The sequence below is a fragment of the Semicossyphus pulcher genome, unplaced genomic scaffold, assembly GCF_022749685.1.
Source record: "Semicossyphus pulcher isolate SPU_LCO1_2020_fin unplaced genomic scaffold, fSemPul1.0.p SCAF_2, whole genome shotgun sequence".
Lineage (NCBI taxonomy): Eukaryota > Metazoa > Chordata > Actinopteri > Labriformes > Labridae > Semicossyphus > Semicossyphus pulcher.
The window spans coordinates 17,529,014-17,551,168 of NW_027211693.1; the positions used below are offsets into that span (position 1 = coordinate 17,529,014).

Genomic DNA, 22,155 nt, shown 5'->3' on the forward strand with positions numbered 1-22,155 from the left:
TCTGCAATCCACATTACAACACGGGCCCCCCTAATTCCATTTTAGTGTTATGCTGTTTTTAGTTAAACATTTTATTTCTGTAAAATTAATATTCCATTAATAAGGTTTATATAGGTACATCTTTGTTACATTTTTTTGTGATTGAATGTTATTTGATTGCATGTAACAAGTAGAACTCGGCTAATTAGTGATTCTTAAAAACTTACACTCCTCATTTTTTTCATGTCCTTTTTACCAGACACATGCCCTCAGTTTTTGCTCACTGGAAAACTTTACATGATATTTTGAAATAATATACAGATATCTAATGAAAAGCAGTTGTGTAGACATTATGCCTGTGCCTGCAATATAACAGCTTGATATGATTTTGGGTTTATGATATTAATTCTATTTTCCTCTTTGCTGAGCTGTGGCTGATTGAACTTATTGCTAATTAATAGCATTGTATTTTTATCGTTTGGGCTAAAAATAAGTCTTTATGTAATCTGTATGTTGTTACAATCATTATGCCTACCAGGAGCGTTCACTCGGCAAGTGTCCAACTTCAAATACTGACAAAGATCTTTGTTATTGGTGATAGGGGTATGTACAAGGTCAAAATGCTTAATATTTAGTATATGAACTCTGGCTGAAATGATCTCGCAGTTGTGTAACAAAATATTTATTATTGATAAACATACAACAAATAATTGAGAACACAAGTTTAACCGTCCGCCTCATTTTATTCCTATGAAAACATGTGATCTCTATACAAATGACAAAAAGAAATAAACACCAAATATGACCAAATATTGTATCTTAACATAAGCCTCTCAGGTCAAACAGTTAACATTTGGCTGATAAAACAACGGTTTACATGAGTAAACTTGATCTACATTATTCTCGATAAAAGTAAATGCAAAGAATGAAGGATAAAATGAAACCATATATAAAATAACTTCAGATTTTATTTCACAGAACTATGATGCCTTCATGTCTTCATTTTATGAACGCAACATCGGGGATCTTGCCTTCCGTCTGGAAAGAGATTGAGAAAAAAAAGTTTTAAGGTCACTGTCAAACTGAACACAACTTTATTGCATTGCAGACAGTTTAAATAAAACATATTACCTTTAACTGAGTGAAAACTTGCGCCGCTGCGTTGAAATCCCACTCATTGTCCTGCAGACACCTGCGACAGAGGAAAAGTCAGTAAGTAAATAAAGCCAGTAACTGATGTTGTATAATATTGCCTACACAACATTCACAAAAACAACACTTACTTTTGGGACCATTCCAGGTTCATGCCGGACTTCACCGAGAAGGCTGTGAGCATCTCCTGCTGCGGTGCGGTCAGAGTGGGGACGGGGCTGGAAGATGGAGTCGGAGCGGGAGCAACAAAGGCTCGACGGATCTCCTCAGTGGTGGCCATCCGGATGAAAAGCTGGTCGTTCACGATGCACAAACTGCGGCACAGGAGGAATACAGGAGAGAGACAGTAAGATTTGATTGTTTCAGGGTTATCAGGAGAAGCTGAACCTCCTCCTCTTGGCTTTTTTGGACTTTAGTTTTAAGGCTCCTCAAGCCAAAACATGTAGTCTGACAAACTGCTGTGGAACACTCCACCTTCAGATCCATTCACAGAAATGCTGAGTGATAATAGACTACATTTGCTTTAACTAGTCGCCATCTGCTAACTGCTAACGTGTTAACTTTTGAAAGTTGTAAAAAAAATAGTTACAGATAAAACAACATTTTAATTAGAGCTGAAAACTTTCATTGCAGCCTGAATGTAATTTGTAGACAGAATGTTAGTGGTAGTGAAGAGTAAGGACCACAGAGATCTAAGGAGACTGAAGTGAAATTTGCAGGTATATTTACCCGCCGTTTAACATGCTGAGCTGCTTATTAGCTATGCAGCCTGCAAACATATTAGCAGTGCATCAATTCCACGTGAATGTTTGTTTTGCTACTCTTTCAACAACTTGGTTGCAGGAAAAGATGTGTCCATGTGGCTGTGTCAAAACTTGGGCTACATATACATAGGTGGAAACCAGGGGGTATTCTGTTGAATGAATGCCAAATAAGAAGATGCATAAACAAATCAAAAAAATTGAAATATGATTTGCTTAGTTCTGCTTTCAGGTTCTCCCTTAAAGAACAGAGAATAGGTGATTTTCAGAGCAGATTGATGTGTATTGTACTCTCCCTCTGTAAACTGTCTCAGAAAGGTAAGTCTAATTTTAGAGACCAGGATGACAGACCGGGATGTTTGTCCTTATGTACACTTCCTTTTTCTAGAGAACTCACAATTCTTGTTTATCATTAACGACCATTTCCCATCCTCAGAGAAAATGTGAAGGACAACAGGAAGGATCATGCAAACTACTGGGAGCTCCCTTAACTTACCCAGTACCACCTGCTGGGACTGTGATGAACACTCTAGAGAAGGCCATGGTGGACTCTCGAGATTTACCGTCAACAACAACTGAAAAAGAAACATGACACAGATTAGTTACAAAATCAACACCAGTAAGCTCAGCAGGAAATGAGGACAGAATGTAAAACCAGAAATCTCACCTTCTTTGAAGACTCCGCTCACTGTGAATGATAGAAGTGTGTTCTGTAAATAGAAAACATGAATGCATAATTAATACGGATAAATGATCAACAGCGAGAGGAAACTGCTTATCACAAGTGCTGGCTGTGAGAGCAAACATGAACTCACGGTGTAAGTGTTAACATCGACAGTAAAGGAGGCGATGTCGTGCTGAGTCTTGGGCAACTCGTTGAGGAAAGCCACCACGTTCAGGCGCGTGTGCTTCAGGAGTCGAAAGCGTATCGCTAAAGGAGGAAAGGTTCAGAAAGGAATTAAATGACAAAAATATTCAGTCTTAACATTCAGACACCACTGAAGGTCAACATCTTGAAAGGTAAACTTACTGGTGTCTTTGATCCTCTTTAGGTTTCGAGTGTCTTTATGATACTCTCCCAGACTGCTCCTGAAACCAGACGGAGGAGGAATCAATATGAATGCAGCAGACACTCACATAGGGAGGTGTTCAATGTTTAAAACAAACAGTTCATCAGTGTTGTTACATGACTTTCATGTTATGTATGTGTTTCTCTGTGTGTATTCTTACCTGGAAGGGTTCTGGGTGGAGTAAGGTGTAGTTAGGGATAGTGACGCTCCATCATGGTAGGCATCAAGGAGGGGCTGTCTGTCCCCCGAGTCATATATACTGTAGTACCTGCAACACGATCACTTATCATTGTACTGGAAGTCAGTGTTTGGGTCATATTATCAGTGTATTAACCCACTGATAAACTGACTGCTGTGAGATGATAAATAAGAGCTTGAAACTCACTGTTGCAAGAACCTATGGATGAGAGCCTTGATTTCATCGGACCCGAAGCAGCTGCCCTGCAGGGTGAATTAGAAAAACATTTGTCAGATACATGAAAGACAAACAAGTCTCTGAACACTTTCACCTGAAGGGAGACATAACAGCTTAAATCAAAGAAATAAAACAAAAATAAGTAACCTTGCAGGGCGGGATGGTGGTGGGCGTTTCAACATCAAATCCAATGGGTGGAGGGAGGTCGTGTCCATCCTAAAAAAACAAATGAAGATGGATATATAAGCACTGGCTAACTTTTAAGCAACTTTTTATTAATTTCTTTAGTGATATGACTGCATCCAAAGGACGATGACAAAGGGATGAAAAGAGGAGATAGAGGTTCAGACTCACCAGTTTGAGAAGGCGGGGAAACCTCTGTCGCACGGCACTGGTACGGGAACAAAAATCAAGAGCAGGAAAGTTATCATCACAAGCCACCTCACACACAGCAGATTCATCATGTTAATACTGCAGATACCATGCCAGTCACACTGCTGACCCTCTTAATCTCATTTTGGGCCTCCAGTTGATATTTTTAGTTGAACTGGGTCTCATTTTTTTTTTAGCCAAATGGTTGTACAAAGAGCAATGTCAGGGCAACAATGATGGTAGCGAAGGGTGACAGTAATGGAGGGCAGCATGACTATAGTCTGTTGCCACCTTTGTCAATCTCTGCTCTGCTGATGACACTCAGTGAAGTTGGCTGAGCCCCTCAACCAGACAATGAGGTTATCACATTATGGGTGATAAAGACACACAGTAAATCATGTTTCACCACTAATTCAGGCAGATATAGGATTTCGTGTGATGTTGAACTGACTTTAATAAAGACACAATAGTCAGGTATGGCAAGGGCTGAGTTGTAAGGGGGCCTTTAAGTAACAATGTTACAATAGTAGAAGGCTATATGGTTGATGGTTACCAGCCATTGCTGATGGAGCATGGCATCGTCCAACGGACCAACCATCAGGTTATTTTAAGTTTAACGAACATTTAGGAAAATATTGTCAGGTATACATTTAAATGGAGTCTACCTACAGCTAATGCTGTAGGGCTTTAACCTTTACTGATAATTCACAATTGGATCATTTACATCTTTATCCTCTGTCCAGTTTCAAGCTGCCCCTTTGACAATTCTCCCTCCCCATAGTGTACTTACCAGCAGGTATACTCACCCTCTCCCCCAATATGGAGATATACACAGATCTGACACAGGGAAGCAACATAAACACACTTTCTATAAGCGCACACACACACACACAAACAAACATGTAGAATCCACCAGACTGCGCTGTAAACCAATAAACATCCATTTTCACTTTTGAATGAAGAGAAGTTATGCATTGCTGGGAGAGAGGTGGTTACCGCCAGTCTCGTGTAAACTCCCACCCAAACTTGGGCCAAGATGCTGGGAAACAGATGAGTCCACGTCACCAAATACTAAACAGGATCAGGGTAAAAAAATATTGAGTAAAATTCACACAAACAATTGTAACAGAAGGTCTAACATGCAGAGAAGAGGAGCCAATCAGTAGACATCGTGTAGTCGTTTGTTGATGTCTGCACCAGTGATTGTCAGCAAAGCGCGACTACCTGAAACCAGAGCTGAACAAAAAAAAGACAGCAGGGTTCAAAGTGAGCTGAACCCAGCAGGCCCACCACTCATCCTTAATTTCCCCTGCTCCACGTTTAAACCAGTGATCAACAAAGTATCTTATAGCCACCATCAATTCTGAGGAGACAGGTCTTTATGCATTTGCAGTAACTGGATTTCATGCTTGTATTTTTTAGTTATTTGACTTAATTTGGGCCCAAGCCTCTGGTTACAGAGGGACTGGAAGATCATACAGTATGTGACAACAGCGTTTTTCTCTACTCTGCTCTCTCTTCTTCATATTTGAGCTTTTTTTGTACTGGTCACAGCCATCAGACTTTGGAAGAGGAAGTGAATTCCTTTGTTCCCCCCACTGGACTGATTTCAGGCAACCCTGAACTTCAATTCTCAGTTCAGAACATAATTCCTTTAGAAGTTAGTTAAGGGCATTTGCCAAACTCTCCACGTCATTCACTGAACAGAGGAGGCCTGTGTCAGGCCAAACAGCACCAACTGAGTGGAAGAGACGGATTGCATTTTCTCTTTGGCTCATCATTGGTCATTGATAATGACACGTATCCTCCTCCTCCTCTGCCCATTGGCTTTCCTGTGGAGCCCCATCTTCTTGATTTCTTCTCGTCGCGTTCTCCGTGAGTACAAGCTCACAGGGACTGAGGCCAAGTAATCGTGACTGTGCCTGCCTTAGGTTGTCCCTGGGTTTCGAGGTGGGATCTTACCCGTCATGGGCTATCCAGCCTTCCATACTGGCCTGATACAGGGGACCAAGTGGGCAAGGGTGTAATGAGGGGAGGGGAAGTGATTGGCTGTGGATTTTCTTTGTTTCATCCAAACATTTGTCAAGACATCTGTGGATCGCTCTGTCTTCAATAAACAATCTACTCTGTTTTACAGTACCGCCCAAGAGATCGTTTCTGATGCTGATTTTCTTAAAAGCTGTTGACAGAAAATTGTGTTAGAGATTGTGATGTAGAATGTTTTATTTTATTCAAGTGCTTCTCTTCAGAATTATATTTATATTCATTAGTTTGATGGAGTTGTATAGCAAATTATGAAAAGGGCTTTTCAGGATGTCAGCAGGGGAGTGCTGGGTACATCACTAAGAACCATAAAACAGAACAGAAGCTTGAAAGCTCAGCACAGAGAAGCTGAATACTAACTAGCAGAGACAAGATGAAGAGGAAGAAGTCTGGAAGGAAAAATGTGAATCTGCATCGCTTTATGTCCAGAGCTACTTTTGGAAGCAAGAAATATTTCGATTTCAGTGCGAAATGAAATGCTGAAGAGCGAGAAAAAAGCGTACAAAACAAAGACTTATCTGAACTCATTTGATGCTTTTCACTATTTGTTAGACACAAAAACACACATATACACAACTACAGGGTGTTATGTTTAATGTCAGCTTGTTTTCGGTTCAGTCCCAAAGGTCCTCCTTCACTGCGGAGGAAGAGATTTTTTAGTCCGTTAGCAGGCATTGTACACTAACAAACACAAAGGTTTCCATGATCTTCTTAGGTAGATCCCTGCTGCATACACTGTTTATATAGGAGAGTGTCCTGGACAACACTACTGTCACCCAAACAGTCACACATTGTGTCACCTCTATAAAACCATCTTCCCTCATCCCCCAAAATCGCTGACTGACCTGATGTATGAGGCCTGATCCTTGAAGAAGTCACACAGCGGGTTCCTGTTCAGCCACAGCTCCACCAGCTTCAGGCCTTTCATCTTGTCCAGCTCCCGGTCGGACTTCAGCTGGACGACCACACAAACAGAATAGGAGAGTTTTAATGGTGATTATAAAATTAAATCAGGTAAACCACCTAATTCATGCCTGGTTAATGTTCTGTAGTTCAAGAGAGCAGCCAGTTTCACCTCATTGTGGGAGAGGTTGAGTGTCTTCAGATTAGGCACCTTGGTAACCAGTTCACTGATTTCATCCAGTTTGTGAATCCGGTTGTTACTCAGGTTCAAGCACGTCAGCTGGAGAAAAAAAAAAGAGTCACATATATGTGAGTAGGCACATTCTGTTGATCAAGCAGCAACATTATAACTACATTGTCAAGCTACATTATAATTACCTCTGGAATGTTTTCTTGGATGATCTTGATAACAGCTTCCATGTTGGACTTTCTATTCAATATGACTTCAATGTTCTGGGACACGAGGTCTGGAACACAAAATGTAATTAGCAATAATACTACAAAAAAAAGAATATTATTTTCAAAGACAGTAAAGTAACAAGTATTTTCAGAAGACAGGGCTGAGATGTGTTAAGAATTCTAGTTCACCAGTACTACATGTAAAATCGACATGTAAAAAGATCATTTCAATTCATCTTCTGTGGAGGAGGAGGCCATCATTTATGGCTAAAGTTAGTCTCCATGGGGCTTGCCTTTGGACCTGAGCTGTTTAACAAGCATGATTCCCTGGCCTGATTACCTGGGTCTGTTCGGATGTTGTTCAAGTCCAGTGCTTGCTGGGAGCCATCAAAACGTTTTGCCATGCATTGCTGTGAAAGATAAACAGAATACATGAGAGACCCTGTTCTGAATAGCTTTCAACTTGTCTAAATGAATTGAAATATCCTGCAGTTTATTTTAACAATGTTAAAGTGTAAAATTTAAAGCAATTAACATACAAAGTGGTAGTTTTGTGTTAAAAATGAACACCCTAATACACAAAGTGTTTCTGTGAAAATACAGCCCTGCAGCTGTCTCAATAATGTTCTTATAAATATCTATCTACTACCGAATTTTGGAAACCAAATTGAATTTTATTTCATTATTAGAGAAACTTTAACCTTCATCTCAAAATGGCATTTGTTAAAGCCACTTTCAGAAAGTTCATTTCTTGTTTTAGTTCACCTTCAGGTGCTCCAAGTGCTCAGGCTTCAGGTCAGCAAGGAGGAAGGATGGTGGACTGCTGGGGTTGACGTGCACTTCCACCTTGAACAAACAGATAGTGACACTTAGGGTTTATTGTTATATAAGAGGTCAAGGTTTCTTAACTATAAGTTGAATTTTTCTAGAATCATTAGTTGCAGTTTAGCATTTTACATTTTATCTGATACTTATAGACTGATCATTAAAGAAAGTAGACTTTGTGCAGCAATAAGAGTCAGATGTTTCATTGTTTCCCAAACATACCTTATAGCCATTTGTGTCTGTGATTTTGTGGGAACATTTGTGCAGAGCGTTAGCAACAGACGAATCGTCCACGTAGAAATGAGCTCGGTTATGTTCAACATGGAACTGGACAGACAGGAGAAGAAAAAAGACATGATTAATTCATTTTAATATACATATGTATAAAAAAGGCACAATCCATGATGCGAGTATAAATAAAAGCACATGACTAAATAATAAGACAGTGCTGAACCTCACCTGAACAGGTGTGTAGGGAACTGTACAGATGTTCTGAAGAGCAGTCAATAACCATTTCTTTTCATATTTTCTGCCGTGTGGTATCTGTCAGCAGAAAAGAAAGCAAAATATTATCTCCTTTTACACGTTTCAAGGTACAAAAACTTAACTATACGTCACAACTGTTATAATACGCACCGTAACTTTGTACCAGCCTGACCGGGCTTTCCCTACTCCTCCACCTCTGTCTCCTCCTCTAAAGTTGCCTCCTCCTCTGTTGCCTCCTCCTTTGCCTTGTCGTCTGTCCCTGTCAAACCGACCATCTCCTCCTTTCCGAAAAGGTCGTACATATGGGTTGCTTAAGGAGACAAAGCAAGGCCATACATTAAAACAATCCATTTTTAGTCAGTTTCCACTCTAGGAAATTTTTCAGCAACCTTTTTTGATGTTATCCTGTGTTCTGGCAAAAGAAGGTCCCTGCCCTGTGGGTTGTATTTTCAAACCCCCAAGATTGATTGCAGTAGTTTCTGATGTGTTCAAGACATTTTGGCAAATATGTTTATTCACTTTTTACTGAGTTTGTTCAGAAGATTTTAAAACTTTTTATTGATGTTGTTCTTTTTTTATCTGCTATACATTGAGATTTCCTGTGATCATTCAGTAAACAGAGAATATGCCTTTACATTATTGACAGTTTTTATTACTTTACATACCCATTTAATGCCCTTCCACTTCCTATGTCAAAACATCAAAGCAAAGCACTCCCTTTTTTTCTCAACTTTAATGACTGTTTTACTACCTTTTACATTAACCTGTTAACAGCTTGCTTGCCTTTTCTGACCCTTTGTAACTCCTCAATTAGCATTAGGGACTGATCGATAAAAACTAGAACCGTATTTAAATTGTACATAGGGTATAAGAGTCACCAGTACGCTCAAATACAACAGTATTTAGTTACCAATGATTATAAACACATACCAAATTACAAACTTTATTTTTTCAGTTTCATTTTTGCTTTTCCCCCAGGCACTTTTTGAGCAGGTAGATGACTTACAGGGTATTTCATATTCTGTATAAAGACCAGAAAAATGTGAATATAGTTATAGATAGTTCTACTTTTATTCCCCTGGAATTACTCTCATAGCTGGGGTTAGGGTTAAAACAGCTGTACTATTAAGAATTTTGGTCTTGCCATCTGTTTGACACTCACACTTTGGGGAAGTGAGCACACCACAGACAGGAGTTATGTCTTCTTATTTTAAACCGTTATTCCTGAAAGTGTCCTTGGTCTCATACTCTCAACACAATTCTCTTTTCATACATTTAGGTACTTGTTTTAGAGCTGAACAATCAGTCCCACATTTACAAATGACAGGGTTTTCGTTTCAACAATGTGTTTAACAACTAGGCTTGGTCAGTCAGCTACACTTACAATCTGTTCTGGGAGCTGTTGTCCTGGGAGTTGTCGCTCATAGTTACATCTCCGTCAGTGTCATCAAGCCTAGACCGGGGCCCAGGACCTTCAAAGCCTCCAGGGTGGCCTCCCCGTTGGCGGTCTCTGCGGGGCCGGTCATATGACCGGCCCTTGTTGCCGCCTCTACCTTTACGGTTGCGATACTGTGGAGCAGTTCTATCATCATGCTCTGAGAACAGAAATAGCATTGAAATTTGAATCAGTTTGATTTAATTGACAAATCAGAAATATAAATAACCCAAATAAGAATATCTGAAACATCTCATTAGTGCAATACAATATTCCCCCCCCCCCCCCCCCCAACATATTAATCCCAGACAACATTAAAATATACAAAAAATATACTGGAAGAGACATTGATATGAACTGATGAATAAAGCCAGAAAAACTGCTTGCACTTACTTTTTAGGTTAAAGAAACCTTAAATACTACTGTCTCAGAAAAGTTGACTTTAGTGGTTTGTCAAAGAACTTACAAAACTTAAGTTCATTATCTTTATCAAAAAGTTCAATTAATTCAATTATATAAGCTATTGTGCTCAGAGAGGGAACAAAACAACACGATACAGATCCTTACTTTATGAATCTCTACACTTACTGTATTCATAGTCCTCTGTTGTAAGAATATTACCCATTCTCTTATGTTGTAGTAATAGCAACAAATACCAATGAATAAGTATATGATAAATACTTATTCGTCTATGAAAACAACAATCTGACCTCCACGGGGGCCGAGTTGTAATTTTACCTCCTTGGACCATGAAACCAGTGCTTCTGACCTCTCTCCTCACCGTAAAGTCCCCTCGGTCTAAAGAAAAACGGCATAGGTAACACAACATATATAGTTAATGCTATAGTGAACAGGTTCCTTACCGTTGTAGTAATGTCCGCCATCCGCCATGTTTCTGGAATAGTGTTGGATAAAAAAACAGCCCTGGGTGGAAAATAATAATCGCAGGGCCTCGTCTCTTTATTTTAAGAAACACAAATGTTGCGCTAAGCAAGAAGCTGCAACATACCAAATCGTTCAGAGGAGAAACAAAGGCGACCACGACGTGATCGTGCTGCTTCTCTTTAACCAGCTGGTAGCTAAGCTAGCTAGCTTCTCCCACTAGGCGTTGACAAGAAGACAACGGAAATACAACTTCACTCCTTTTCCTTCCGGGCCAAGAAAATGGCGCGGGTAATTCAAACAATAAACATTTTAGGTTGGTCAAAAACCAGAACAGCTTAATAATAAAACAACTCCATATACAATTTAGCCTAAGACTTAGCTAGAATTTGCTCTGACATGATATAAGTTAGCTAAAAGTAGCATACATTGCACGTAAGCCTGCTTAACCTACCTGGGAGGTTCATGGTACCATAAATAATTATAACGCCAACTATACGAAGTATAAGGAACGGACGTCTGACCACTTAGCTAATTACTGTCCGTATATGCTCAAAAGAGTCCACAGATTGTTATAACAGACACACGGGCGGAAGACGAGAAGCCGTCTTTATGGTTAGCCCAGGTCTTGTCAGTTGGTCTCCATGGTGACATGACACTAAATGGAAAATGCAAACAACGGTCAATTGATAAAACGGTGCAGCAGATCATGTTCAAAGCTGTGCCTGTGTGTATTTAATTCCGTTTAACGCATTTAATAGCCATAAAAAAGCAAAGAGTACTTAGAATCTGTATCTCATAGGAATGCACGATATGGGCGATATATTTTGCCGATATGTCAATATTTTTCTAAACCTTTTTCGAAATCGGGTTTTTTTCAAGTCTCCCCTGTAGTGGAATTTATGTCATGCCTACTCTTATTGTGGTGGCCCACTGGCTATGCAGAAACATGAACTGTCCAATCACAATGACGGAGTCATGCAGTGTATTTATGTTAGAGCTAGTTGGCTAATCTTAGCATGCTTGCTAACGTTATGACAACCAAAATAACCTTTGAGTGTGTATGTCAGTGTTGTCAGTCTAACTTGACAAATAATTTCACCTGCCAACATGACACTAACTTAGGTATTATGACAAACGGTGTTGATTTTGGACAACATGCTGTCGGTCAAGAAAATTGTCTCCTCAGTGAAAAGTAAACAGAGCCGGTGAGTTCCGAGATTGAGCATGCTCAGTTTCGTGTGTCATTGGGATGGGGTTGTCTGTGGCCTGCAAGACCATTCAAGTTATGTCCAACTGCTACAAGAAACGCCTCCTTCTTTGAAGTCGATCAAAACACATAACCAGGGCAGATGTCAAAGCGGGAAGGCGGAGCAGCAGGCTGGCAGGAGGGAGGATTGAAAGAATTCTGAGTTTGCTTGAAGTTCAGCCGTTTCTGAGTATTAATTAATAAAACACATGTGTGGTTGCATCTACAATGGAGACCGATAACAAAGGTGGAGGGAGTTGGCAAAGCAGTATGGAGAAAAAGACAGAAAGAAAGCGCAAGGGCAATTCATTGCAGGAGTCAGAGGAAAGGAGGAAGCAGCAGGGGATATTCAAAGATGATAAGGATGGAAGGGACCCAGCCAGAGGAATTTAAAGTTATTTTCAAATGAAGGAGGCTCAGGCAGGTTTCAGCTCCTTTAACCGGATTCGGTTGGCTAGGGCATAGAGGGAAGAGCTGGGTGAAATCATCAATGCAATGTTGTGACAAACTATAATTTGCAATAATGTTTTTAAATCACAGGTTGTTTTGATCCGTCAATAATTAATTCAACTCTTCATTCTTTATGTAAATTCTGTGTTTTATACAATGCCCTCGGAGGGTCATACACTTTTAAAAAAAGAAGGGGGCGTTTCTTGTAACAGAAACTTGTCGTGGGGACGTAACTTGAATGGTCTTGTAGGCTGCAGACGGACTCTGTTGGTCTTTGACGCTGCAGCAAAAACCCGGGATTCTGATTCATACGTGCAGGTGTCCGCGCAAGAAGGTTGACTGCAGTTCACTCAACGGCCGACCGTGTCACTAGGAATGAGGATTTTCTTTAAGTTACATATAGGACCTTGAAAAATATTTCACATTACATTCATAATATATAATCTCCATTATACATATTTATCCCTATCCAATTATATTTTGACACCCACAACTTCTCGATTGACTCTGCCCGCAGGAAAACCTGTCCTGGCTGAGGCTATCAGGGCTGCACCAAACTTACCTTGACTCAACACACGTGCCACCACGGCTAGGTTGGGGTACCTTCTCTGGTAGACATTCACAAGGTCCATTCCGAAAAACTCTCTTCTCAGCCTTTAGAAACACTACCATGATTACTTTGTCGTTAAAAATAACTAAGAAGAGCGACAAATGCTCTGTAAATGTGTACATTTAAATGGAAACTGTTGACACATGAGCAGTATTAGCTTTAGCTAGCTGTTAGCGTTCGGGGAGCTTCCCGCTTACACCATGCTGGACTTATATATGCAACACGATAATACTGACCAATAATTTATTTTATCGGGGTAATATTTTCTAGTAATAACTTACTTATCAATCGCCTCTGTCAGCTGTCTGCCTACTGTATCCTCTGGTGTCCGCTAACCATCCCACTCACCTGACTGCACCTCGATTAACAAGATGGCGCCACCTGGTGGAGAGTTTATAACCACGCTGAATCAGTAACCTAACCTTAAAGATGAGATAAGGCTTGACAACTTGGTATGCATGGTAGTAAACATTGTAGATGAATGTAGATTACGGTGCATTTTTACATCAAACCGCTTAATATCCAGTTTCCTTTCATTTATACTTTTAAGTAGCTTCCAAGATGGAGAGATTCGATTGTAGCAGCAATTGGAGCTATTTGATGTTTTACAGCTGCACATTCTTCTTCTTCTTTCCATACATTAAAATTATACTCTAAATGTCCTGTTCAACATGAGTGATGTGGTAAAAGACAAGAAACAGATCGATACATTCATTGTTTGGAATGATATGTGAAGGCATCATTTAGATACAACATTTTTACTACATCCATGGTTTTTAACTCTCATTTTAAGCATTAGTCTTTATAAGACAGTCTGACTTATTACAGGTAGAAAATAAGCCTGTTCAACCATATGTGCATGTCCGTGCAATTCAGTGTGAGGTTCCTTTGTTTCTGTACACAAACAAGTAAAGCATGTGTTCAGAACATTTGAGAACATTGAGTTTTTGCAGACCAAACAAATGAAAATAACATCACATTTCTATACATTATATCAGTTATAGCTTCTTGTCCTCAGCCTGCAACGGCAGATTCCCCATAAAGAAATCCTTCATTGTTGTCTCTTCCAATGAATGAAATGAGGCAGAAGTGTAACAGCTGCCATGTTGACCACCTGATCCATAATGTTAGTGCTGCTTAGCCTTAATCCTCAGCATTTCTTCAGGTAACACTCTTTTCTCCTCCACAGACATCCTGCTGCTGCCACGAGGCCACACTGATGGCTTGCCCCAGAGAGGCAATGAGAGAAGTCAGACCAATGAGGTAGCCGTCCTCCCTGTTCCCCTCGGCCCACGGGACGTCGTGCCGGACCTCACTCGAGTCAGGCACGGGGGTTGTCTTTCCAAAGTCTATCATCCACACGCTGGCCTTGCTGCTGTGGTCATGGACAAAGAGAAGCGAGCTGCCAATCACCTGATCAGGTCAGACACATACAGAGTCATTAAAGGAATATGAAGCCAGAATAAATTTCAGTGAGGTGGATAAAACTGGGTAAGAAGAAACATGACAGGGCTCATATGGTCCATTGAGTTATTTTCAGGTCCCCCTTTTCTCAGTAGCTTTTTTACAAGAAAAGATAAAGACTTGTGTCTTTATCTAAACTAACCTCATGGGTTTTGAAAAACAGTGAATTCCTCAGTGCGTCGCTCAGGGACAGGAGTCTGGAGTGGTACGCTTTCTGAAACCACAGAACGGTAATGTAATTGATAAGCACCACACATTGCAAAAGTCACAGGGAAAAAGATCAACCTGATAAAGTGAGGCATGAGGACAACAAATAATAAGTACAATTAAAGTAACTTGTGTCTTGACAGAAAACTGACCAGGATGTCCAGGTGACTCCTGGTGAAGTATAGCAGCGCCTCTGTGGCCTGCGTTGAAGTAAAAATTTTCCTGAAGTCCCGTTGGACGCTGCCGTCTTCCATCTGACTCACAAGGAAAAGAAACACAAAAAACAATTAATGTATTTTTGGTTAACATCAGTCGTGCAGACATTGTCGTGGTCTTTACTCCCACCATGATGCCCTCTATCCTGAAGCCCAGCGTGGACGTGGAACTGGTTGTGTCTCTCCACTGAAGGTATCGCAGCTTGGTCACTGCTTTCTGTGCGTGTTCCTCTGCTGACGGAGCTGACGGGTCAGAGATCACCATCTTCTGGTACATGTCGCTCCGCAGGGAGGCCTTGGTGCGGGCTTTGATCAGCTCCTCCTCCTGGAAGGTTCTGAGAAAGAAGCTCTCGTGATGTACACAGCCCACATCCAACACAGGTAACTGGAACACTTTTTCACAGAATCAGTAGGTTAGTACAAAACTATCTAGATGTATTTAAATAATCAAGAAAATAGGCACATTTATTGAAATGGCGCTATTCATAAGAATATCATTAGGCATCCCCAATTCAGCATTATAAGTGGGCAGCAGTTCTGTTCCCTTTAAGAAACAAAAGTTACAGTTTCCAAAATGCGTATACACCTGAATACACCTGAAATATAACCCCAAATAATACAACTTTATGTGGACATATGTCTATAATCCTTCAATTCCTACCTTCCACATTATTCTTTTCATAGTCAGAAATTCAAACATCACCTTATTTTACCACAGTTTTGGCACAAAGTATAGATTTTTACACAGAGATTTAGTCCACAGATCCGTCACTTCAGGATTTAAGAACACATTTTCACCCACCTGACTCCCATCTTGCAGTCCATGATGACGGGTTTCCTCAGGCCGCTCAGCAGGTCATCCAGGCGGACGTAGCAGTGCCCCTCTCTCATGATCAAGCCGTGGTACTGAGGGACGAAGGGTCTCAGCTGGTCTCTCATCAGGCGGTCCAGGCACCTCTCTTCCACCTCACTGTACAGTTTCAACACCTCCCCTCCCTCACTCAGCTGGAAGTTACCTGCTGACAGCGAGGAATAATTAGTCATCTGTGTGTTTCTGAAAGAAATAAGTCTGATTGTGGATTTCAGCTGATTTTAAAAACAGTCTACAGTCCAAATGTATGGCTTTGAAATCAGATAAAAGCTTTTTTCAGTTCCTGAAGGGTCAACACTGTGGAGATAAAAGATTAAACAAAGCAGCAGTGATATTTACATATGGTGTTATTAGCTGGATCCAGTATGTCAGCCCATGTAGAAGTGTCTATAATGATTAGAGGTGTCTCATATTACATTTTAGACTTGGTCAGAGGACTGTCTCAGCGCCTGTTTTATTTTAAAGAATTGTAACACACATGCCTTGATGTCCAGCCAGCTGCACCCAGGAGCTCTGCCGTCGCATCGACCAGTGCATCATGGTCAGGTAGGTTTTCCAGGAGCGACACTTGGGCGCCAAAGGAGAACACATCATGTTATGTCACACATGCCTATTGTGCTGTTTAGCTCTGGAGCAGCATGCATTGTTTTCTGAGAGGCAAGGCTCATCTTTAAAGTGTATACAACACAGACAAACACATTTAAAAACATTGTAACTAAACCTGAATGTCTGCATGCCCGCAAGAGGAAAGGCACCAAGCAAAATACAGGGCTGGACGAGGACTTTGCTGCTGCCTCAGACACAGTAATACTCTTATGAACATGAATAAGGGATACATGTTTATCCCAAAGAGATATGGATAGATGGATCTGGAGTTAAGGAGTCCTGTGTGTTCTTTATTGTCTGCTGAAACCAAATCCCAGTTGTTAATTCGCCTTTTTTCACAGCAGACAATTGAAATACAGACAACTGTGACAGTCAGACAGAATAAATAACACCTGGAGCCTGAAACTGTCATTTACACCTGTGTTTTTCTACTCTGACATGTCAGTGTGTGCTGTGAAAAAGTGCAGACGCTCATCTTAAAATGTAAAGCAGATGAGAGACATTTGTTGGGGACACGATACAGTTAGGATCTGTCTGTCTACTCATTGGTCCTCCCCTCACTGTCTGCTCTCCTCTACTCTCATATCTGCAGCAGGAGCAGCCGGGCATGCAAACCCCATTCAAATCCAACCTTGTCAAAGTCCTCTTTCAAGCCCATGCAAATCACAAAGACCACAGGAGCAAAGAACAGTTGAGAAACATACTTTAACGCCTCTTCTATGGAAAACCAGCGTGCTATCATGCACAGGTGTGAATGCGCGAGTGTAGATGGTGATGTCAAATGCCAAAATGTAAAATGTTTGTGTTTATCTCACCTTCCTGAACGTCCTCCTCTTGGAGCCGACATCCTCTCCCTCGCTGAAGACCTCATCGCTCTCCGCTGAGGAGAGGCTGATGGAGGAGCAGCAGGAGGAGGAGGAGGAGGAGTGCATAAGCTTGGAGAGAATAGGATGAGGGGAGGACCACTGATGTGATGTGGAGCCCTCTCTCAGTCCTGGCAGCTCTCCAGCTTCTTCTTCCTCCAGCTCTCGGGTCTCCACACTCTCCCCTTCCTCTCCCTGTGCACGTGAAACAGGAGATCTCTTCTCCTCCCCCTCCTCTTCCTTACTCTTTACCTCGAAACTCGAGTTTACACCTCCACAGTGTTGCCTCTGGCCTCTTTCCTTTTCCTTCCAAGTCTCCTCAGTCCTTCTTTTCATGCTCCACCTTGTTCTCTCCCTCCGGCCTGTTTCACATTCAAAGCTCCCTCCTAACCTCTCCCTCCTCCTAAATCTCCATTTTGCCTTCACTTCATCCCTTGCACATCTTGCGTTCAGCTCAAAGTCCTCTTTTCTTTCCGTTACCTCCTTCCCATCGTCCCCCATCACGACGTCAGAGGCCTGGGAAGTGATTGAATCGAGCTCATCTTCCCAGTCCCCGTCCCCTTCTTCGTCCTCGTCCTCCCCAAGTCCACCGATACACTGACTGTACGGGGGGAAACTTTTAGTCGACTGGAGTCTGGGTCTGGATCTCACGCTGACCCTCCTGCAGCTGCTGGAAGGCCCCTCACCAAGAGAGAGATTTTGTTGCACTTCATTACATAGTCCATTCTCTACCTCCTTCTTCATTCCCTCCATGTGGTTTCCTTCCGTCACGTCCATCTCTGTGTCCATCTCTGTGTCCTCTGTGTCCATGGGCCCAACACGTGCTTGTATAAACAGAGATATATTAACAAGAGATGCACAGTTTTCAATATGTTTGATAAAATGCATTCACAAGTCTAAACCCACTCTAACACAGTCGTCTTAAATTGACACAAATGACACCTTACCTTCTGTGTCTTCCACCTGTTCCGTCAGAGAGCTACATCCCTCTGTTATTGTCCCTGCCGGTGCCAAAAGTTTGCATGCAGTGACGTTAATAAGTTTCCAAAGCTTCAGTCAGCCAGCGACGCTGCAGGCCAAGAGGACATCCAGGAATGACACCCGCCTGTGTCAGATCGCAGGATGGAAATACAGTAAGGTGTCCTCCCACCTGATATGCGTGTGTACTTTGTGTGTTAACTGTTTAGGCTAGTGTTTTCTGACTGTACCAAAGATTAAACAAAGTGTTTCCAACAGGTTTATTGCAGCAGGATGCACCTTAGACTTGACTTGCAGCCAAAAATACATCAAACTCAATCAATGATATTTTTGTAAAGTAAAAAAAGATGCACAGGTTGAGTTACATGCTTTACTCACATTCTGAAGCAAACAGTTTAGCACCATTGTACAGTAACATTTCAGACAGGATGAAAGTTATTACTTACTATATATTATTAGCTGAAAGAAAAACATGAACTGCAGCCTGTCAGAGTTCAGCATTTTGATGTATTTTTGTTCAAGGTCTTTTGGCAAAATTGGTGAAATAAAAACAAACCTTGACAAAAATGATGTAACGGCAAAAACTCAGGTCATCACCTGGCATGTCTATCAGCGGTGTCTAGGTGCTCTCTTACATCTTAGTGTCAAGATCGCTCTTTACACTTTCTCCCTCTACTTTTAAATGGCCTCAGGCTGCTTCTCATTACTTAAGTTCAGTCTGCCCGAGTGTCTGTCAGTTCTGCACCTCTGTGACCCCCTGGCTCTGGTTTGTGGGGGTCATCTGGACGGTCCCCATCGACTCTGCTGCACCTGAGAAATGCATTCCTCATGTTAGAACCAAGTGACCGATGCAAATAACTTGAATAATGTGCCTTTGTTTCTGTACCTGCAGCTGCATCTCTTCCATTCTCCTGCTGGTTGTTGTTCATATATTCCCTTTCTGACGAGCGTTGCTCTGACCTGAGCTGTAAACAACCACAAAGATCTGATATCAATTTACTTACACACAAATTCATGAAGTTCACAGCCCAGCAGCTAAAGACAGTTCACTGCTGTTTATATACACTCACTGGCCACTTCATTAGGTACACCTGTACAATCTAATGCAGTCAATACAACAGCACTGCCATGGATTCTGCTTTTATGAAGTTTAGTTTTTGTTGACTTTTGTTCTGTTGAGAGTCTGAAGTGTGTAAATTCAATTGTTTTTATTACTGAGGTGTAGTTAAAGGTGGTGTTGTACTGAACTACATTATATTGAGATGTGTCTCTCATATTTTGTCCTCCCTATTTACATACATGAGGGGGCCAGAGTATTAGGAACACCTCTGAGTATAATGCAGCTCAGTGCAGCCCCACCACCAATTATGACCATGACGCTGAAATATCATTGAATCAACACCTCTATGACAGCTTAGACAAAAGCCTGTTACAGGCAACATAAAAGCAAATCTTATGGCTGAGCTGGTGTGTTGGATTACATTAGATTTTTCAGGTGTACCTAATGAAGTGGCTTCTGAGTGTATGTGCCTGCAGTATCAGGCCTCACCTGCTGTCTCCAGTCCACTTTCATCAGCAGCCTCAGGTAGCTGAGGACGAAGAGGAGACTGAGGAAGCTGAAGTTACTGGACACGCCCACCAACGCTGATATGAGGGGGAAGTTGAACAGCAAGTATCTGACGAAGGGAAAAACAGTCATCATGATGTGATATTGTGACACTGCTGTGTTACTCCACTAAAAACATCCACTGTGAGCTGTTAGTGCAGGTGGAGACATCAGAGAGTGAAGCTACTATTGGAGGATACATTTATGTGTATGTCTGTGTGTCATTGTTGAGTGTTACTTTTTCTCAAGGAGTGTCAACTAGATACATTTTCTTGATGGTTAAGGCAGCCTCATAAGATTTGCATTGTTTCCACAATAGGATCTATAATACAGCATAGTTTACACATCACTTTTATGTTGCACGTATGCACACTATGCGGATCACTTACCTAATACCAGTGAAATGAGCATGAACCAACAGCTGAGATGAGTAGATCTGCACCTTGTTGGACAGAATCTCAATGATGGCCGTGGTCGAGGGGGAATACTGTGAAAGAAAACATATCAGGGAGACCTCTAACCAAAAACTTGATTACTGTTAAAGGATTCACTCAGGTCAGTGCAGGACTCACAGGGTCGTCTATGTACTCGGAGAAGAGCTCCACGTCCAGCACCTGTTTCTGCTCCGCGAATCCGCTCAGGAAGGCCGGCAGGAACAGTAGCGTCCCCAGATGCCTCAGCAGGTCTGAGCGGTACCGCAGCATGCTCTGACCACAGTACGACAACACAGTCACACAGAGGGCAACACTGAACAGGGAGTCATTCCTTACCGTCTATTGGAGATTAACAATGTGCTCTTTTCCTTACAGATGTTTGATGCTACATCCTCAGAAGATGTCATGAGGAATATTTAGGATGGGTGGTGGATGATGTCACAGATACAGGCTGTATTTGTGTGTATTTTTCTTTTTTGTGTCTACTTTGTGGCAGTGGATTTCCCTGAAATGTGTTTCAAATAACCTATTTTTAGTGTGGATTAGTAAACCAGCAGACACCTGCAATGTCTTATGATAAAATGCAGCAACAAAAATGCAAACATGGCGTTAAAAACTGCCTTATCAACATCTAAAATAGTTTCCAGCTTCAGAAGAAGTATCTATCAGATTAGCTTGTCGCACATGATTGCATTGCAATGATTGTGGGTTTTTTTGTTGTTGAAGTTAATAATGGCATTCCTTTCACTGGACAATCATTCGCTCCCCATCTATTTGTTTCAGTCATTAGTTCACAAGTTGGTCCTGCCATCACAGTCTGCACGAGCATAGCAAGCACTAGCAGTCCTAATCTACCTCTGACCAGGCTGTGTGATTAAAAGGTTATTGTTTGTCAGGTCTGTACTCACAAAGCGAGAGCTGGAGGCGGACAGCAGTTGTCTCGTCTGAGAAACAAACAGCAGTGCAACAGAGAATCAGAGGAGTTTGCAAGAACTAGTATTAGAGCACTTTTGATTGTATGCACACAAGTTGTCACAAGAGGAGCAGAGCAAATGTTAGTGTGACTCACAAAGCGAGAAGAGGAGGCGGTTTGCTCTCCATCCCGAGAGAAACAGGCTGTCTTTATCATGAACATCCCCAGCTCCTGATTGGCCGGAGAATCAGGCATCTCCAGCTGCAGGGAGATCGTGTAGGCCTGGCCGAATGTCAGCACCTGGATGTGCGTGTTGGAAAGATTACAGAGTTCTGCAGGACAGTTGAAAGACACACAAACACACACACACGTTCATACATACATGTCTGTTGTTCTTCATCAGAGAGATGTTGGCCATTGGATAAGAGCACATTAAAGAAGAAGGAGATTCACAGTCTGTCCTGCAATTGCGAATGATAAAACAAGTAAGAGGGAATTAAAGTCACAATACTTAAACTGTGATGGACATTACTTCACACACACACCTGTAGTGATAGTGCACAGGTGTGGAAAAAGACGCCTGGGGCATGTAAGTGAAGTAGAAGCTCCCGTATAAGAAGGCAGCGACCCAGAGGAGCAGGAAGACTACAGAGAACACGACAATGGTCTGCACAAGTCTCTGATGGGCGCGTTTTATCAACATGATGACAGCACCCTGGATCTTCTTTAACACCCAACCAATGAAGAAGGACCGTTCTCCATCGTCTCCTGAATGCAGAAGACTTTCTCCGTCCATGAGACCTAAACATTAAGAGACAATACAAGGAACTGTTAGAAAACAGATTAGGACAGGGTTTCCAGGAAGAGCTGCAAAAACAGAAAATAAATCGATTTTGAAAGGATAATTATGACTCAAATCTAAATGTGAAATTCAAAAATGAATGTTATGATTCTTTAAAGAAAGATA

The 22,155-nt window shown here is 41.6% G+C and overlaps 3 protein-coding genes across 3 annotated transcripts; all 3 read right to left on the reverse strand.

The window, feature by feature from the left end:
• Positions 1-645: 645 nt before the first annotated feature.
• On the reverse strand, positions 646-10,927 carry nxf1a (nuclear RNA export factor 1a). Its single transcript, XM_069669819.1, has 21 exons — positions 10,704-10,927; positions 9,790-10,000; positions 8,556-8,715; positions 8,379-8,462; positions 8,142-8,246; positions 7,860-7,940; positions 7,435-7,504; positions 7,074-7,162; positions 6,868-6,975; positions 6,638-6,747; positions 3,732-3,768; positions 3,525-3,593; positions 3,348-3,403; positions 3,123-3,230; positions 2,923-2,981; positions 2,708-2,823; positions 2,560-2,602; positions 2,389-2,467; positions 1,263-1,445; positions 1,111-1,171; positions 646-1,017 (listed from the first exon to the last, which is right to left on the reverse strand). The coding sequence occupies exons 1-21, from the start codon at positions 10,729-10,731 to the stop codon at positions 979-981; spliced, it is 1,896 nt and encodes a 631-aa protein (XP_069525920.1). The 5' UTR covers positions 10,732-10,927; the 3' UTR covers positions 646-978.
• Positions 10,928-14,192: 3,265 nt separating this feature from the next.
• Positions 14,193-18,067, reverse strand: LOC138598541 (inositol-trisphosphate 3-kinase A). The gene is made up of 7 exons (XM_069670335.1): positions 17,210-18,067; positions 16,271-16,355; positions 15,720-15,933; positions 15,048-15,252; positions 14,855-14,956; positions 14,638-14,709; positions 14,193-14,444 (listed from the first exon to the last, which is right to left on the reverse strand). Exons 1-7 carry the CDS (start codon positions 18,065-18,067, stop codon positions 14,193-14,195), a joined length of 1,788 nt encoding a protein of 595 aa, XP_069526436.1.
• Positions 18,068-18,968: 901 nt separating this feature from the next.
• On the reverse strand, positions 18,969-21,984 carry LOC138598615 (seipin-like). Its single transcript, XM_069670432.1, has 9 exons — positions 21,734-21,984; positions 21,571-21,649; positions 21,345-21,488; positions 21,184-21,219; positions 20,414-20,548; positions 20,231-20,328; positions 19,785-19,911; positions 19,122-19,200; positions 18,969-19,045 (listed from the first exon to the last, which is right to left on the reverse strand). The coding sequence occupies exons 1-9, from the start codon at positions 21,982-21,984 to the stop codon at positions 18,969-18,971; spliced, it is 1,026 nt and encodes a 341-aa protein (XP_069526533.1).
• Positions 21,985-22,155: the final 171 nt, after the last annotated feature.

Excerpts from the sequence above, each read along its gene's own strand:
- nxf1a (XM_069669819.1), bottom strand. The coding sequence starts at position 10,731 with ATGGCGGATGGCGGACATTACTACAACG. Across the intron at positions 7,163-7,434 it reads CAACATCCGAACAGACCCAG|ACCTCGTGTCCCAGAACATT; the intron begins GTAATCAGGCCA and ends TTTGTGTTCCAG. Across the intron at positions 1,172-1,262 it reads AACCTGGAATGGTCCCAAAA|GTGTCTGCAGGACAATGAGT; the intron begins GTAAGTGTTGTT and ends CCTCTGTCGCAG.
- LOC138598541 (XM_069670335.1), bottom strand. The coding sequence starts at position 18,067 with ATGGACACAGAGGACACAGAGATGGACACAGAGATGGACGTGACGGAA. Across the intron at positions 15,253-15,719 it reads GACTGCAAGATGGGAGTCAG|AACCTTCCAGGAGGAGGAGC; the intron begins GTGGGTGAAAAT and ends CTTCTTTCTCAG. Across the intron at positions 14,957-15,047 it reads TCAGGATAGAGGGCATCATG|ATGGAAGACGGCAGCGTCCA; the intron begins GTGGGAGTAAAG and ends CTTGTGAGTCAG.
- LOC138598615 (XM_069670432.1), bottom strand. The coding sequence starts at position 21,984 with ATGGACGGAGAAAGTCTTCTGCATTCAGGAGACGATGGAGAACGGTCC. Across the intron at positions 19,912-20,230 it reads GCTCATTTCACTGGTATTAG|ATACTTGCTGTTCAACTTCC; the intron begins GTAAGTGATCCG and ends TCCCTTCGTCAG. Across the intron at positions 19,046-19,121 it reads TGGAAGAGATGCAGCTGCAG|GTGCAGCAGAGTCGATGGGG; the intron begins GTACAGAAACAA and ends TGCATTTCTCAG.